This window comes from Bactrocera oleae, chromosome 2, assembly GCF_042242935.1.
Source record: "Bactrocera oleae isolate idBacOlea1 chromosome 2, idBacOlea1, whole genome shotgun sequence".
Classification (NCBI taxonomy): Eukaryota; Metazoa; Arthropoda; class Insecta; order Diptera; family Tephritidae; genus Bactrocera; species Bactrocera oleae.
In genome coordinates, this window is record NC_091536.1 from 17668000 (window position 1) to 17686700 (window position 18701).

The 18701-nt window shown below is 34.5% G+C and overlaps 4 protein-coding genes across 11 annotated transcripts in view; 1 reads left to right on the plus strand and 3 right to left on the minus strand.

Moving 5' to 3' along the window:
- Nucleotides 1–1194: 1194 nt before the first annotated feature.
- eEF1alpha2 (eukaryotic translation elongation factor 1 alpha 2) lies at nt 1195–10053 on the minus strand. 5 transcript variants are annotated; one of them, XM_036377940.2, is made up of 5 exons: nt 9967–10053; nt 5625–5706; nt 4354–5272; nt 3590–3795; nt 1195–3515 (listed from the first exon to the last, which is right to left on the minus strand). In XM_036377940.2, the coding sequence occupies exons 3-5, from the start codon at nt 5174–5176 to the stop codon at nt 3156–3158; spliced, it is 1389 nt and encodes a 462-aa protein (XP_036233833.1). In that variant the 5' UTR covers nt 5177–5272; nt 5625–5706; nt 9967–10053; the 3' UTR covers nt 1195–3155. The 5 variants fall into 5 exon arrangements, with proteins under 5 accessions (XP_036233833.1, XP_014092551.1, XP_014092552.1 ...); XM_014237076.3 differs by having other exon boundaries at nt 4354–5277; XM_014237077.3 differs by having other exon boundaries at nt 4354–5277; nt 9861–9971.
- Nucleotides 10054–10610: 557 nt separating this feature from the next.
- On the minus strand, nt 10611–11523 carry LOC106619095 (nucleolar protein 16). Its single transcript, XM_014237078.3, has 3 exons — nt 11324–11523; nt 10983–11243; nt 10611–10918 (listed from the first exon to the last, which is right to left on the minus strand). Exons 1-3 carry the CDS (start codon nt 11419–11421, stop codon nt 10678–10680), a joined length of 600 nt encoding a protein of 199 aa, XP_014092553.2. The 5' UTR covers nt 11422–11523; the 3' UTR covers nt 10611–10677.
- A 134-nt stretch (nt 11524–11657) lies between these two features.
- Nucleotides 11658–13611, plus strand: CstF50 (cleavage stimulation factor subunit 1 Cst50). The gene is made up of 3 exons (XM_014237074.3): nt 11658–12006; nt 12063–12927; nt 13153–13611. Exons 1-3 carry the CDS (start codon nt 11807–11809, stop codon nt 13489–13491), a joined length of 1404 nt encoding a protein of 467 aa, XP_014092549.1. The 5' UTR covers nt 11658–11806; the 3' UTR covers nt 13492–13611.
- Nucleotides 13316–18701, minus strand: part of ttk (zinc finger and BTB domain-containing protein ttk) — a 45344-nt gene continuing 39958 nt past the window's right edge. For all 4 annotated transcript variants that reach the window (XM_014237081.3, XM_036377903.2, XM_014237080.3 and 1 more), the window contains exon 6: nt 13316–18306. In XM_014237081.3, the coding sequence (XP_014092556.3) occupies nt 16643–18306 (1664 nt within the window). In that variant the 3' untranslated portion in view covers nt 13316–16642. The remainder of the gene's footprint in view (nt 18307–18701) is intronic.

Sequence of the window (18701 nt, forward strand, 5' to 3'; positions counted from 1 at the left end):
AGAAATTTCGGATCGATGTTTCAAAAACAGAGGAACTAGTTCGCATACGTATGTGTGTACAGGGTTTTCCAATAAGAGTGATATGATAAAAAAAACATATACTAATTGTTAAGGAATTTGAAATGTTTTTTATTTAATGTGAAGTTCCATCGATATAATTAAGTTCCGAATATAACATCATTCAGATAGCCTCCCCGACTTCTTTTGCAGGAAAAAATTCGTTTAACCCAATTTTCAAATACTTTTTCAACTAAATAAAATCGTATGTCATGAATAGCACGTTCAATATTGACTTGTACAGCTTGAAGAGAGTCTGGTTTATTGCTAAAAGACCAATGACTTCGAATACCCCCACAAGAAGTAGTCTAATGGTGTTGAATCAGAACTTCTTGGAGGCCATTCAATGTCACAATTTCTTAAAATTATCGAATCTCCAAACTTTTCTCGCAATAATTTGGTTGTTGCTCGTGCTGTGTGGCACGTAGCCTCGTCTTCGAGGAACGCCTGAATGTTGTTAAGATCAACTTCTGCCAATTGCGGCCATAAAAAGTTGGTTATCATCGATTTATATCGCTCGTATACCGCAGTTATGGTGTCACCAGCTTCATTTCGAAAGAAGTACGGACCGATGATCCCACAAGACCAAAAACCACACCAAACTGTCAATTTAGGTGAATATGATGGTTATTTATGAATAATTTGCGGATAAATTTTACACCAGAATCGACAGATTTGTTTACTTACCACCACTCAGATGAAAGTGAGCCTCATTGAACATGATTTTCTTTAAACAATTGCAATTGGAGAATGATTATTTTGATAATAAAATTGAATGAGGGTAAACGTTGTTTTTGCGTATATCTTTCCATGATGAAATTGTAAACATTGCTGAATATAATGAAAAAATACTACAGATTATGACGTACTAAAAATGGCCGAAAGGATACTTAGAAGTCATATCATCCCCTTTGGAAAGCCCTATATATACAGACGGACAGAGCTAAATCGACTCAGTTCGTCACGCTGATCATTTGTATATGTATATAACTTATAGGGTTTCCGACGTTTTTTACTGGGTGTTACCAATTTCGTGGCAAATTTAATATACCCTGCCCTGCTATTTTGTACTTAAGACAACTTTTAGCATCACTTACCTATCTTAAAATATTTTTGCCGTTACAAGCGGATCACGTATTTTTGTTTTTGTTGGTTAAGCCTTCTTTATTTCTCAATTCGAATTTTAAAATTGTTGATTTCAATCATACCATTGAAATGTTTCATCTTTATTTAAGCAACTCCAGCTTTTACATTTATTTATATTTATTTTCATATATGTATGTATGTATATTTTTGGGATTTTCGTTTATTTAATTTTAATTAGTACACATTCACTGTCTATTCATGCTTTGCATTGATGCATTCAAGTGATTAGTTGTATTGTATGTCTGTATGTTTGTATGAGTGTGTGTTGCGGTGTGTTTGAGTATGTCTTTCTGCATTTTATGCTTTCTTCGCATGTTTTGATTACATATGTATGTATATGGATGACCTTGACAACAAGTTTGCGGAATAACAGAACTTGACGACAGGCGCAACAAAACTATTTGGCCTTTAATTTTCGAGAGTCGCATGCGAGTTTCGGGGTTTTTGTGTCTTTGCACACAGTTTGATTAATCCAGATGTGCAGATTGCAAAGTGTAAATGGCGTTTAAATTGACACCATTGCAATTGTATGATGTCAAAGTAGGTGGTGTGTGTTGCATAAAATGGTTAATTTGTAAAAGTTTATGTTGTTGTTATTGGAGTGCGTGTGTTTTTTGTTTATGTTGGATAGGGTGATTAAGAGTATTACCAACTTTGGTTGGGTTTCACAATACCATATATAAAAAACTTAATAATAATTATAAGAATTAATAACAAAATGAATTCAATTCGATTGAGTCTCACAGTTTGGTGTTGAAATACAGTTACAATACAATACATACGTATTCATTCATATCTGCAATAGGAAATTCATGAATTCGCATACATTCAAATGTACACTTATGATCACTAATATAATGAGGGAATACGATAAGGGATAAGCTGATATTGTTTGCTGCATAAATCGTGATGAGCGTACATCATCAATGAAACTTATTAGTTGGAAATTCTAATTATGAAATGTATGACCACTTGCTAAGTGCGTTAATGTCGATATTGTATGGGATATTTGTTGACATTGGGTTAGTTTTTAACAAGCCGTTATATACGGATTTCCTACGAAACGATTTGCGATGACGGTATAGATTAAAAAAGTTATAAATATAGTATACAATTGAAAATAATAACATAATTAGTTTGGTATTGATTGCTAAATGAGCTGCTTCACGTATGGCTATGAACTGTGTGAAAGAAATTGACGTAATTGAAGTGGTGATTGGACATGGAATAGCACGTGAATGAGTTATTGAAAATTGTGGGTTTTTTAGGTTACCAGTGTCTTTTATTTCGTTTATTGTGTTATTGGCTACTTGCGTAGGGAATGATGCCTTCTCAAATGTGCCAGCGCCAACTGGTGTGTGAGGGAAGGCCAATTTGTCGTTAATCATTTCTGGTGACCTGATTTTTGCTCTGTAGGTGACGGCTGTAGTTTGGTTGAAGTGGGAAATTGATTTGGTATTTATGTTTATGCTCTCGGTGTTGTTATTGTTGTAGTAATTGTAGCATGAAGCATGCTCATAATAATTGATGTAGTCATACCAAAATGGGTGTTCAATGGTGTGCTTTGTGTTAATGTTTGTTTTGTTGTTGATGTTGTTGCTCACATTGAATGTCATAGCATTACTATCATAATAATTGCTTATCATATTCATATTCATATCATTGATAATAGTAAATTGTAGTATTCTTTTAAATTTATGCTTATTAAATGTTTTCTTTTGAGATTTATGTAGTATTTTTGCTGTTGTTACTTTTGAAGTTATTGCTGTTGTCGTTGGTAACCACCACTTCGACATAGCAGTCGACAGCGGTAATAAAAATGACAACTCCAACGATTCTGATGACAACGACATTGTTGATGACGATGACGATAATACCAATTGTATTTGTATTTGCTTTAATTGCTGCATAATTATTAGTTTTTGTGTTTCAATGTTCTGCTGGCACTCTAGTTATTTCTTCTTCTGTGCCTTCTCGGCGGCTTTTGTGACTTTACCCGAGGTTGTCTCTTTAAAGGTGACCGACTTGATGACCCCCACTGCGACCGTTTGCCTCATATCGCGTACAGCGAAACGCCCAAGCGGCGGAAACTCTTGGAAACTTTCAACGCATAACGGCTTAGTTGGCACAAGCATAATAATGGCCGCATCACCGGATTTGATAGCCTTGGGATCAGTTTCGGTCGTCTTGCCAGTACGACGATCGCATTTCTCTTTGATTTCAGCGAATTTACAAGCAATATGAGCGGTGTGACAATCCAAAACCGGAGTATAACCATTGGCAATTTGGCCAGGATGATTAAGGACAATCACCTGTAAAATATATAAAAAAAATGAATATTTGTTAAATGAGTACGCGGCGTAAACGGAGTTTGAAATTAATTCACCTGAGCTGTGAAGTCAGCGGCGCCTTTGGGTGGGCAATTTTTAGAATCACCAGCTACGTAGCCACGACGCAACTCCTTAACGGAAACGTTCTTCACATTGAAGCCCACATTGTCACCGGGCAAAGCTTCAGAGAGTGCTTCGTGATGCATCTCCACAGACTTTACTTCAGTTACCAAATTGACCGGTGCGAAGTTCACCACCATACCTGTGAAAAATTTGGAAAATTGCATCATGCAGTTTAGTTACTTGTTAGAAATCAAAAATCAAATAGCTATTTAATAAAATACAACAATAAGTACACTAATTAATCGCTGAGTACATACACACGCAAGCGTACCAGTTAGCAAGTGAGAGCATATGCGGTTGCTTCGGCGTTGCCCGGATACGAAATCTGCCTACTTCCAGCAAGTATCGGACCAGCACAAAAATATGCAACGAAATGTACCGAGTTATGCAACAAAAGAAAGTACAGAATACTGCGCTGCTTGTATATAGGTATGTTTGTAAGAAACGAGCACCAGCGACCCACTTTTGCAACTTCGGTTGCGCTCTCGACAGTTGCAGCAACAGCTTTCATACTCAATTTTGCACCCACACAACTCTGTCTACACATACGTACACATACTCGTATGTTGTTTGTATAAATATATGGCAGTCATATCCGGTGCCTGCGCTTGCCTGCAGATTCACACATACGCACACACACACACACATACACCCTATCACTCAGCCAATATGACTCAACTACGATGTTCTCATTTACCTGGTTTCAGTATACCAGTTTCCACACGTCCCACTGGTACCGTGCCGATACCGCCAATCTTATAGACGTCTTGTAATGGCAAACGCAATGGCTTGTCAGTGGGCCGCTGCGGTGGCATTATTGCGTCCAGCGCATCAATCAAACACTTGCCCTCCACTTTACCCTCCTTGCGTTCCACAGTCCAGCCCTTGAACCAAGGCATCTTCTCAGATGGTTCAAGCATATTGTCGCCATGCCAACCGGAAATCGGTACGAAAGCCACCGATGCTGGGTTATAGCCGATCTTTTTGATGTACGATGAAACCTCTTTCTTGATTTCTTCATAGCGTGCTTCGCTGTACGGCGGCTCGGTGGAATCCATCTTATTCACACCAACAATCAATTGCTTAACACCCAATGTGAATGCCAATAGTGCGTGTTCACGCGTCTGACCATTCTTCGAGATGCCGGCTTCGAATTCGCCTGTACCGGCGGCCACTATCAATACCGCACAATCGGCTTGCGATGTGCCGGTAATCATGTTCTTGATGAAATCACGATGTCCAGGCGCATCAATGATGGTCACATAGTATTTTTGCGTCTCAAATTTCCACAAAGCAATATCAATGGTTATGCCACGCTCACGTTCTGCTTTCAGTTTATCTAAAACCCAGGCATATTTAAATGAGCCCTTACCCATTTCCTGAGCTTCCTTCTCGAATTTCTCAATCGTACGCTTATCAATGCCGCCACACTTGTAAATCAAATGTCCGGTGGTGGTGGACTTACCCGAGTCAACGTGACCAATCACGACAATATTAATATGAGTCTTCTCCTTACCCATATTGTAAGTTTAGGCAACAAACACGCTGATACTCTAAATGCCGGCGAAATATCGTGCTGTTAAGCTGTGATTTGACCGATTACACTGTGAACGCTACTACGCTTCAGGCGGAAAAAATGTGCGAATAAAAAGTGAATTATAAATCGTAAGTAAGTGACGGCATACGCTATGGTATGAGTATGAAGTATGCGAGTGCACTTGTCGTTGAATCGACAAGTTGAAATGAAAGTGTCATTGACGAGTGTGGGAGTGGAAGTTTGTTGGTGAAATTGGGAGTTGAAAATTGAGTGCACCGGATAGTGGGTGGACGGGATGTACATAGGTGTGAACATGAATATGCGTGTAAAGTATATGATAAGCATGCAGGTATATATGTATATATAATACACATATAAGATAGATATACATATATGTATATATTATTCATGAAATTTGTATGCAGACTTACTTGTTTGATGCCGGCTTTGAAGGAAGCAAATCAAATTTCCTTTGTCCGCACAGTAGTCGAAAGTCAAAGATTAAAGAAAACTCTGTAAAAAAGTGGAAATTTTTAGTGTTTTGCAAAAACGTGAACACGCAACGCATTGAGCTGAATTGAGTTGGGGCAGGTTGGGTTGAGCGTACGGGCAGGGGGTTGGTATAGGTTGAAAATTCGTGTGTATATGTATATTTTAATGATTACGCATTTTTTAATTTTCACATTTTGCACACTAGTAAATCAACACTCGTCTAACTGTACAGCTTTAAATGTTATTTTTTGCTGATATACATATTACACAATTTCCAAATGAAAATTTGCTTCGACACACATATATAAACACGTTAAATTAATTTAAAAGAAATTTCTGCCTTTTTTTTGCAACAAATTGGGAATTAATGTGACATTTTTTACTAGAAATCGGCCGTACTTGCTTTTGACGTAGTGCAATTTTCGCTGCCTGCACGTCTATGCACCGCTACAACACAATCGAATGTGCAAAAGTTTCGTCTTTTCTCTATATGAAAAATCAATAACCATCTCTGGCGATGGAGTCATATGTCTGTACTCCAACCACCCGGCTGCCAGACGCGACCAACACAAATGTTACTCGGCCCAATTGCACATCCCCAAAAATATGCATGTAGCATGTGGACGTTGGCTGGTTTGAGTGCAGCGAAATATGAAAGAAATGCCAGCAGGAGCGTGAGTTTTTGCCGGTGGTAGAGGTAGTGTTTGTGCGGTTAACGGGAATTCGTGTTGCGGAATCGGCAGCTGGGCTGCAATGGATTCGTTTCTGCATTGGAAAGTACGCTCGCAGTCGTGCCATCCAGTTGTACATAGATATGTGTGTACGTTCGTCGGTTTGTCTGTCTGTCTGTCTTTTTAACCAACATTTTGCAGTCGGGTATGCTTTCGACCGCATGCTCTCAGCTTTTCACTTGCAGCTCGAGCTGTGCAGTGGATTAGGTTGTTGGGGCATTACGAATCAGATGACTAGTTATAAGTATGTAGATACTTATAAGCATATATAATATATATTTTTTGCATTTTTCTTGCTTGTTAAAATATTTTTCTTTCCGTGGATTTGTTTCAAAAATCAATTCAAGTGCTAAGTGGATATAATATTTGTATACATGTAATCGTATGTAGATCAGTAAGTATGTTTTAAATTTGAAACCCAAGCAGAAAAAGTTGGTTGATGCATAACTGTATACTTCTGACATATTTGCCTCTGCTAATATGCTTGACCGCGCTTCTCCTTGCATTTATGTTGTGCTCCAGATATTATCCGGTAAATAAGCGACCTAGAATTTAAAGCAGATATAAAGGACTCATGTATTTTATGAGAAGCTTTCTTGTATCAGAATATGTATGGAAGTTTTTCATTGCATGTCGAATACTGACTTTGTATAGATCTAACTTCCGATCCATCGTACCAAAGTCGTATAAAAAAGGATTAAAGAGTATTTGGATATATTCTTATATATATATTCCTTTGTCTTGGATTAAATTTCCGCGTATTGGAGAGCTCAATGAATAATGCTGTGGCGTGGCCCACTAGAGGCATTCCTTTATTAAAAACTTCTTAAGATTTCATTTAAGTTTCTGTGTCCATTTAAATTTATTGTGAGGTCGTTTATTTGGTTTTGATTAGATGTTATATTGGAATGAATGAGAAACATCACCGGCTAATAAAATAGTCCTTTAATTCAGATTTAAATTTAGTCGGAAGTGCTTGAAATAATATTTTGTAATTCTACAATAATAAATAATCATGTTATCAATTTGAAAATCGGTTATACACTATACATATTTACTTATATATATACAATATATATTATATATAGAATGAAGAGGGATGCACACATGGGTAGTCCATATTTGGCAGAACAGAGATATTTCACTCCCAGAATTCTTGTGGACCACATGGGCCACCAAGTTGAAACTTTATATACGTCTCACCCGCTATAACACTTTATATGTCTGTATATCAACATATGTACATATGTTTGCTTTACATTTGAATCTCGCCAACCAAGGTGTAAATTTCTTGAAGCTTACAAGTATTTACATAATACATTTTTTAGATAGAATAGCTAACGATGTAGTGTGAAAAATATTCCAATAATCACTAATGAAAGTTGTAGTTGTAATGACAACTGCCATCACTGCATTAGCTAGTGTCTTTAACGTGCACAGCAATTGTGGCTTGGTAGTTGAGAAAAATACCTAGTATATTGTATGTAAGTAAGTTGAGAAAATAAGGCGGAAAATGTAAGGATAATTACTTGATGCTTTTATCGTTTGAAATGTATGTATATATGTATATGCATATTTAAAAAATAAACAACGTCAAACACCGTAGAATTTTCTCGCATGGCCTGTATCCATGTGAAGACTGCTTTACTCTCAAAATTCTCATATACTCGTATATGCACGAGTATTGCTTCTTTGTTGACTTTTTTTTCAATATTTATACCATATGTAGATATGTTTCACTGTGGTGACATTTTCACTATTTAGTGCAAATTACTGGGCGTCAGTCCCTCCTGAGGGCCTCATTGCAATGAACAGCGCAAATGTTCAAGAATTGTGGGAATAGTTGCATGCAATGAGGATGTTTCTTTTTTCATATACATATGTATAGAATTAATTATAATCTTATCTGTAGGTGTTTGCATATGTGTATGCGAATAATGATATATGTTTAGGTTGCACCACCAACCGACCGGTGAAAAAAAATTTTGAATATTTTCCCACTGAAAGATAGAAACTACAAATTTTTTTAACTAATCCTCTTAAAGGAACATATTACTAGAATATTCACGAGCTTGCGATATTACGATTTGACAGATGTGACTAAAAACGCCAAACGGTCGCCTTTTCATTAAAAACTTAATTAAACATTACTCGCATCAGCGAGATATTCAATGAATTTCGTAATTATATATGTACATATATTTCTGGATGTGTACTATATACATGGGTTTGTATATACATAAACACGTACGTATATACATATTTATATGAGTCATAATAAATGCAGTTAAAACATTTCGAGTATGGTTGTCTTTTTGTTACTATTTTAATAGATCTATTAGTGTTTTTGCAATTTTGAAAAATTCTGTTTCTGTCGAGATAAATTCTGGTCTGTTTATACTAACAGAAACAAATTTTATATGTTTCGTTTTTTGGTCTATTTCAGTTTAGTTTTTTATATTAAAAAAATTGCTTTTATAGAGTTTCGCAATCTGCTTTTAAGTACACCATAACTAGATTTAAAAAGCCAAATTTAGACAAAATTCAAAAAGCCTTATAGGTATTCTGATACACATAATTGCACTTGATTATAATGTTATAATAGAAAATATTTTGCAACAAAACCGTGACACTGAGGTATTATACAAATTTTATTTCCGTACCCATAACAGTTGGTTTTACATACACACATTTTAATTCGACGAAAGTCTGCAAATTCAATAGCATTTTCCAGAAATATTTTGGGTAAAGTGTTATGTCTACAACGTGTCAACGAAAACCACACTTTTTGCTTTTCAAAAAGTACGTTTTTGAAATTATACAATTTTTAAAAAAGCTGACTCATGCATGCATTCTACAATATATTGAATGCCACAAATTCACATAAATGCATATTTATGTTTACAGTTAGATATGCACTTATGTACAAATATTTATGCACTGAAGTTTTGGTTATAATTTATGCAATTGACTAACGCAATATCGGTTTAATTTAAGTAGATAACCAGAAATATATAATGAAGTCAAAGATTACTCTCATTTTTACATAGATATGTATATTTAAAAATAAGTTGTTTCAAATTTGGATATTTTTTGAATTTATACTTCATGATTTAGGTCAATTAAACAATTTTTACGGAAACTGTGGTGCTGCAGCTGGTTGTAATTAGTTAACCACGTAATATGATTTTTATGTACTTACATCTAAAGTGAGCTGCATAATGTATAAAATTAAAGTGGAATTCCGCGAATGTCCTCGTTACGAGGCAAATTTCATTTCAAATTTCATCGGTACCGGCCGGCTTTGGGATAACCATTTTTTAACTTGGAATAACGCTTTACTTATGGCAGCGTGATACACATTTTTTACAGACGATTTTTCAAATGCAGATTTTCACAAGCAATTTGAATTGAGTACAGAAAATAATATTATTTTCAACTTACCCAATATTTGTTAGTTATTTTTTAACACAATTTATGGAATGATGTTTTGGGTTTGGATTGTAATTTTCAGATTTTCACAAAACGTTAAAATTTTCCTGCCACTTACCTCGAGCACAAAAGACGGAAAGGCCGATTTTCACAACGGCCCTGATGCACATGCGCTGGAATAGTGCCACCACTACCATTGCCAATCTCTTTACCACCATCATCACAGGCGGCGGCACATTTGGCTAACCAAATCACAGTTTGCGATTGTATGTGGCGTATATTCCCTTACTACAGACAATGCTGGGCCCAACGTCATCCTCATTCGAGTGGGGCACGTTAGATAAATGCATGTGTAGACATGACATATGCAGCATGCAACGAGTGAGTGCACTAGCTAGTGCATAGTGCGCCCTTTCACTAGTGTAAGCAGGAACAAGGTCCGTTTCCCCTCTTGTATTAGATTATCGACATACATGTCTCATATCTACTATTTGAATGTGTTGCCTAGAAGAGACTGCAAAATAATTTGTAGGGTTTGTGGCGGGTAGTGCGCAGCGGAGAAAGAAATATTCGCAACTGCTGCTAAAAATATGCAGATTTCATCAAGTACCTACCAAAAAGAGATGCTAATTTCACAGTACACTCTCATTTCATTGTCACCTAGCGTAAGAGGGACAGATTTTGAAAAAGTAACATTATAGCAAAATACATATACTACATATGTACCTAAAACTATAATCTAAAAGCTAGTTATAACAAAACTTTGAGTTATTATAAAATTTATTTAAAACTAACGCTTATTAGCCTAAACAATAACTGTATTTTACAATTACTTCCATTCACTGTCTGAATCATATTCTTCCCACGCTGGCTTTACGCTTGGCTTTAAATTCCTTTGTTTCAAGTATTCATCAAACTGTTCGGGTATTGACATAAATTTTTTTATTTTCATGCGAAACTGTTTCCATGTCCATTGCAAGTAATTTCGTCTATCTGTCACCATATCTTTGTAGTTGAATTTATACTTGTCCAGAAAGTAACTCAAATGGTCTATAGAGTTTTTAGGCAGCCTAAAATATTCGAAGTCTTAAGTGTATATCAGCATTACATGTGTTCAAATTTATAATAAATTACCTTAGCAGCCTTTCTCTAGGCGCATTTGCGTCAGCTTCTAATTGTTTTATAACATAGCCTCTTGGCCGATCTGTAATTCTTTCGTTCAGTTCTTCATCATCTATTTCTTCTTCAATAAAGCCGTTTACTACTTTCACGGTTTTTAGTCGGTGTTGTTTGAAATTTGGAATCGGTACCGCTTTATTAGGATCAGAAGAAAGACCCATTTCGTGGAAGTTTTTATTACGCTTTGTTTCAATCCAAAGTTTCTTCATTTCAGGGCTGTAACAATATAATTACAAAATTACATGCTACATAGGCAAATGACATATTAATCATCTAAGGATTATGACAATACGTACTCTTTTATTTTGCCGGTGGATTCACGAGTCTTTCTCATAGTTTTTCTATTAACATTGTAGCGATAGCGCTTACGTTGATGATTTTTCCGAATTTTCATTTTGTCCTCTTATTAGAATGATTACTTTTAATAATATAAAAATTAAAGCAATGAAATCAACTACACGTGTTTATTCCTATAAATTTTTATTTTTGACATTTAACCGAAGTAAACAAAAACAAAGGATTAATCACAGTAGTTTGACATATTATGCTATTGTGAATGTAACAGCAAATATTCCAGTGCTGTCTATCAAATGAATCACATTACTCGATTTTATACACTGGCTAGACCAAATTTTGTACAATTACTATAAAAAAAAGGCTTACAACAACTATTTTTAGTGTTAATGGCGTTGCTTCTACTAAAGTTTATGACATCGGAAGGTAACAATTTTTTCATATCTTGAGGGAAAAATATAGCCAAGTTGCACAAAAGTTGTAATATGTATTCTACAGTAATTGTGAACTGTTGTCAGTATCACCGGCTTTGTAAAACAGCTGTACACGCTCAAAACTACAAACAATTGTATTTTCTTAATATTTTCCAAACTCGTGAAATAATAGAAAACATGCGTGATATTGAAATTTTAGATCCCAGAAACTTGGTGAAAAACCGCGAGATACTTTACAGACTTATAATAAGGTTAGTAAATAAAGTTTTACACAATTTAGGCATTCACGTTTTTATTTTTGAATCAGTCAATTGATGTACGATGGGCTGGAGAAATTTGCAATGGAACTTTCCATGTTAGTAAAAGCAGATGAATGCGCACCCAGTGAACGCTTATTACACGTTATGATTGCCGGCATGCAGGCTACTACCGAAAAGCCAATTGCACCTAAAGATGACGTTCTACCTGGAATCGATTTAGAATTTGAGCCTGAGGCGTCTGCCCTTGCCCCTGAACCGGCTTCATATGAAACTGCTTACGTTACATCACACAAACAGTCTTGTCGTGCAGGTGCATTTAGTCATGATGGTACCCTAGTTGCCACAGGCAGTGTGGATGCAAGTATAAAAATCTTAGATGTCGAGCGCATGTTGGCTAAATCGGCACCAGAAGATATAGAACCGGGACGTGAACAACAAGGACATCCTGTTATACGTACGCTTTATGATCACACAGACGAAGTAGCTTATTTGGAGTTCCATCCAAAAGAACATATACTTGCGTCCGGTTCACGAGATGGTACAGTAAAACTGTTTGATATTGCTAAACCTTCAGTAAAAAAGGCGCATAAAGTCTTCACTGATTGTGAGCCCGTAACCTGTTTGTCATTTCATCCCACTGGTGATTATATGGCAATTGGCACAGAACACTTTGTTTTGCGTGTCTATGATGTACACACCTCACAATGTTTTGTGAGTGCCATACCGTCTCAGCAACACAAAGCAGCTGTAACCTGTGTGAAATTTGCACCAACGGCGAAGTTATATGCCACGGGCAGTTTAGATGGTGCAATAAAAATATGGGACGGAGTCAGCGGACGCTGTATTAATACAATACCCGAGGCACATGCAGGCGCAGAAATTTGTTCACTGGAATTCACAAGGAATGGAAAGGTAAAAAAATGAAAGCTGTAAATGCTTATGTTATATATTTTTATACTGTTGATTTAATTATTATGCTATACATTGGTTGTTAAGAATTAATATCAAACGAAAATGTGAAAAAAAAACTCTAAACTTAAAATTATGCTTTGACAAAATACTGATTTTCAAATAGAAGCAAAATTTATTAAAATAGCAACAATAATGCTATAAATATATTAAATATTTTCTCCACAGTATTTGCTTTCATCTGGAAAAGACTCACTGGTCTATTTATGGGAGTTATGCACAAGTCGCCCAGTACAAACATACACTGGTGCTGGAACTACTGGCAAACAGGAACACAATACACAGGCAGTATTTAATCACACGGAAGATTATGTGCTTTTTCCCGATGAAGCCACCACTTCTCTATGTTCATGGAATTCTCGCAATGGTGGTCGCTTAAATTTGATGTCATTAGGCCATAATGGTCCTGTACGTTTTATAACACATTCACCTAACTCCCCGGCATTTTTAACATGCTCAGATGATTTCCGTGCACGCTTTTGGTATCGTCGTTCAACGAATCAGTAGTTTAGTTCATTATATTAAATTAGATTTTACAATTTATACCGTTAATGTTCGGATATATTATATTATATTTATAAGAATTTCATTTATAATAAAGTATAAATAAAAAATTACAAAAACAAATATCTAATTTTCTAAATTAGTATTTTAAAAATTATTATTAGACAACCTCTCTATGAACGTTGTTGAGGACGATTTAGAAGTAATTGTCTTTTTCTATATTAAGAAAAAAATCCACCGATAATTATTATTTTTTTTTTACCGACATCCTTTTCTAGCCATTCCATTAATAAAGAAGAATGAAATATGTATATTTGAAATAAGTATAAAGTCATATATTTTTATTATGAATGCAAAAGTCTTGCAATTTTTTAGCCCCAAATATTTCAGGGCTGACTAAGTTTAGTTAAAATATCAAATAATTCTAATTTAGATAGATTTACATACATTACAGTGAGTGAAAAACTAGTTGGTGTCAGAATATTTAATTGGCTTTTTGATAAATAAAACTATCACTGGAAAAAGTCTTGAGCATCTATTGTATTATACATACTAAAAAACTTTTAAGTTATAAGTTCCAGTGGTTATTAAAGATAAAACATTCGATGAAAATGAAATTTGTATATCTTTTACGTGCTTAGAAATTGAGCGTTGTGTAAATAAATCTATGAAATTTGTTGCGTAAGTCTTGCGTTTTAACTTAATATATTAATGTGTTAAATATTTGCAATATTTAATTGTTTTTAAAGGGCGATATTATCTGTTGAGTATTGAGTTACATACATTTTTGATGAATAATATTTACAAATATTAAAACAAAATAAAAACATAAGGAAAATTTAAAATAACATAATATTATGTAAGTTTCAAGTAACTTGAGAAAAGATCACAAATAAGAAATATTTTCCGAACAATTTGCTAATAATATAAAATTTGGTTTAAAACAAATAATATATGTAAAAACACACAATTTTAGAGCAATTTAATTTATCTAATTTTAATCTGCAATTTCTATTTAAAAAATTAGGTTTGTTAAACGAATGTTCTTGTTGTTGTTGACAGCCCTTGGCCGGATAAAAAGCCGGGTCTGTTCCGACTGTTATGGAAACGGTGCTTAACGAATGGTCGCATATGGTGTAATAGCAGAAAGTAAATATTAAAAAATTTAAACTTCTTTTACTTTTTGTTTTTATGAGTTGCGTTGATTTGTTGCTATAATCCACAAAAGCAATAAATAACCTTTTGTTTTCATATTATAAAAGCTAAATGTTATTAATAATCAAAAAGTTTTTAAAAAGTTGTATTACTTGGTTACTTTTGATACACAGGGTGTATTGAATTGAATTCACATTTGAATTTAAACTTTTTTTATTTTGTAATCCCAAAAATCTTTAATAAGAATAATTTTTAAATGTTTAATGACAAATACGGGATTAAAAAAAAAATTATTACCAAACCTGAATAAAAAACTTAATTTTAAAATTGTAGTTTAAATTTTAATTTAAAAAAATATTTATTCCAAGCAAATATGTAATTAAAAATATAATTAATGTCAGTGGTTAAAATTTTAATTTTCCAATTAGATAAAAAAATAAATGAATTTTAAATTTTTAGCTCCATACATCTTGGACTAAAAATGGAAAATCTAAATTTTAATCCTAAATTTGCAACGCTGATTTCAATATATATCCAACCAAAATCTGGAAACAAAAATATTTCGGTTAGGTTCCTAATGTATTAAGGTTTTATCAAATTTATAATATAAATATGTATATCAAATACACGGAAAATATATTCAAACAAAATTAAAACGGCTAATTCATCATAATCCAAGAATTTTTGTATTTCTTGGTAATGAAGCACAAACATATTCGTATGGCTGTGCCAATAAATAATTATATAATGAGAATATAAAATAGCACGAGTGTAATAAAAAAATAAATATTTAACAGAAAATTTTTAAGCATAAAAAATAAATATAGAATAAAAAAATATACTGACACTTCTCAGACTCAAATTTCTCGACAAATACATATAATTTGGGTCTATTTTTATGTATACAAGCGCGTTTTCGTAAGTGTGCAGTGATGTTTAATCCTTCATTAGAAAGTTTTTTTTTTCAGAAATCAACAATCCCAAATATTTATGTATACTTGTAAACATATGCAGATATAATATCAGCTAATATTTCTGTTGAAAAATATTAACCTAGCTTAAGACTAAGAATCGTATTTTACGGCTTCTAAGACTAGGCATAAGAAAATAAGGAGCAGTCATTGTCAAACGATTTAAATCCACTAATTTAGCAGTCTGCCAACGGCAATCGACTATTTCAGTGTTGAAAATATTGCAACACATTACAAAAGAGAACTTTTCATAAAATAAATTATATGAACTGAATTAAATTAAATAAATAAATGTGTAAGTATAAATTAAATTTTAAGCTAATAATTGCAACAATACATATGCGCGCACACACATACATATGCATGTATGCGCTTAATTTGAGGGAACAAAATGGACGGCTCTTAGATTATTTACAAATTAAATGCTTATAAAATATTTAAACTTATGGCTAAATATTGCTTTAAGTTTTCATATACCATAAATATATTTCTTTAAATATTTATAAGTATGTATATATTGATCATTAAGTAAACATATGTATAATGTTGTTTTTAAGGCCTTGTTTGTGCGCTTCATAATTTTCGTTTAGAAATACTATTCAAAATAATTAAATTAATATGTATGTATGTATGTAAACTTGTAATCTCATATTTGTGCCAAGTTAATTGTTTGTGATTTTTTTTTAACATTTTCTTCAACTCTAGCAATTATCACTAGTATATTTCGCTTTTAAATTAGCAAATATGTAAAATAATTAACTTAATTAAAATATTTATATATATAAGTATTTAAGTAAATGAGTAGATTTTTGTGCATTATTTTATAGATAAGTCAGACTTTTCAGTTGCGCGTTCATATCAACACAACCATTAAAGTTATTATTGTATAAGTATACTATTTGTTGCACTTTGCGGCCTACCAAAAAAAATTAAAGTTTAAAACTTAATAAACATCCATGTGTTTTTAAACACACCACACTACACCTTATAATTAATAATTGTTTAGTGGCATTTTAGATCATTTAAACTTAATTAACCTCTTCCAGTCTTTGCGTTATGCGTTTCGCCTGCAAAACGGATAGATTTGTCGATTTTGTTACAACGGCAAGTGCCGCTGCCGCTGTGCCATTCGTTGGCACGGACATAATTGGTTCGGGTGAGGGTGAAGGTGAAATCACAATCTCGTTCTTGATGGTCAACTCATTCTGCGATTTCAGCAATGTCGCTGCTGCGTTTGGCGATGTCGATCGCGAATTGCCACGATCCCGCGGCGTAGTATTGACAATACTAACACCATTGCCCAAATAATCGTCTTGCAGGATTGTTCTTTGTTGTTGTTGTTGTTGTTGCTGCTGCTGTTGTTGCTGCGCTGCAGCGCTTGCCGTAAAGATAGCTGTTTGCATTTCTTCGGCCGTTGCCGCCGTTATTAAATAGTTTAGTGGATTAAAGCTACTGGTGTCGCGTGCAACGAAATTCTCATGCGCCATCTTTAGGTGATTTTTCATTTTATCCGGACGTGAAAATTCCTTGCCGCACAATGTGCAAGGAAACACCTTGCGCACTTTTCCTTCGTGATATAGGAAGGCATGCCGCTGAAAACTGTATTTATTTTTGAAAGTCTTTTGCAAATCCTCTTTAGCACACTCGGTGCACTGGTAGACGCCCTCATTGATGCGTGCATAACGGAACAGATCGAGTCCACGCACCGACATTTCCGTCAAGTGCTCGGCTTGATCGTCGATTGTGGATTGCGCTTTGCGTCGTATTCGTCGTCGCTGCACTGGGCGACGTGTGGAGGCGCCTGTACGTGTATTTGTTGTTGTTAGCGCTGCTGTGGTAGTTTGTGCGCTCACGGTCTCATTGTCAGGTCCATCGCCTATTGTAATTGTTGTTATAGCAACAGCATCATCGTTGTTTCCAAGGGATGTGTCATTGTTTTTGTATTCTAGACCGGCCGTTTCATCTGCTAACGTCAATTCCGGCTCCGATTTATCAGTTTGATCGAGTATGAGATCCATATTTGTGGGCGACATGCTGTCTTCACGTTGCAATTCCTGCTCGAGTAATTGTGTCGCCAGTGGCGCTGCTGTATGCTGAAGCAATTGGGTTTGTGTTTGCGATTGTTTAACCTGTAATTGCTGTTGCTCTTGTATGGTTGTTTGTTCTTGCTGTTGCGGCTGTCGAAAGAAATCAGCAGTCGGTTTTAGCATCGGATTTGCGGCCATGTGTAACAAAAATTGGTGGTGCAAATTATTGGCAGATGGTGGCTGTATTGCATTCGGTGTTTGACGTTCAGCGACACTTGCCAGTGATTGGAGAGCTGAACAGCTAAAATCGGCGCTACTAGTGGTCATTGCTTCGTTGGATGTATTATTCGATATTTCCTTTAAACCAGCGCGCAATTGCTGCTTCAACAGTGAATTGGAGTTCTGAGCGCTACTCTGTTGTTGTTGTTGCGGTGAAGTAGTCAATTGCAGTGCATTACGTACTTTCAGTCCCAAGGCAGTGGGCAGATGTGTTGCTACCTCTTGTGGTTCATTAAATTGTAGCACTGGTGTTTGTTTGAGGGCAGATTCATTTATATCTTTTTGAGATTGTTGTTGTTGTTGCTGCTGCGGTTGTACAGTAACTGCTGGTTTCATTAAGCCAAAGAGCCTTTGTGATAATTCGGGCGATGCATTTATTAGTTCCACTATAAGAAGAGACAAAAATAAATAGACGAAATGTTAATAAAAATACTTATACATATTTAAAAGTTTAAGTGAATATTTTCGAATTTAATGAATAATACTTGTTTTATAAAATTATATCACATACAGTTTTGAAAAACTAGCCCTTAAAAGTATAAACATTTTAATAATTATTTCGTATTTTATTTTTCTTTTAGCAGGGAACACTTCAAGTGCGAATTGTACCATAAATTTATGATTTTTTATGTATATGATATTTTTAAAGTAATGTTTTTGTTATGGAAATGATTTGAACAACATTTAGGTAACTTATTGTTTCTATTAGTTATAAAAATGTATATTTTCTCTTTTAATTTTTATAAATAAAAGAAAAATTAAAATTACTTAAATTTTGTTC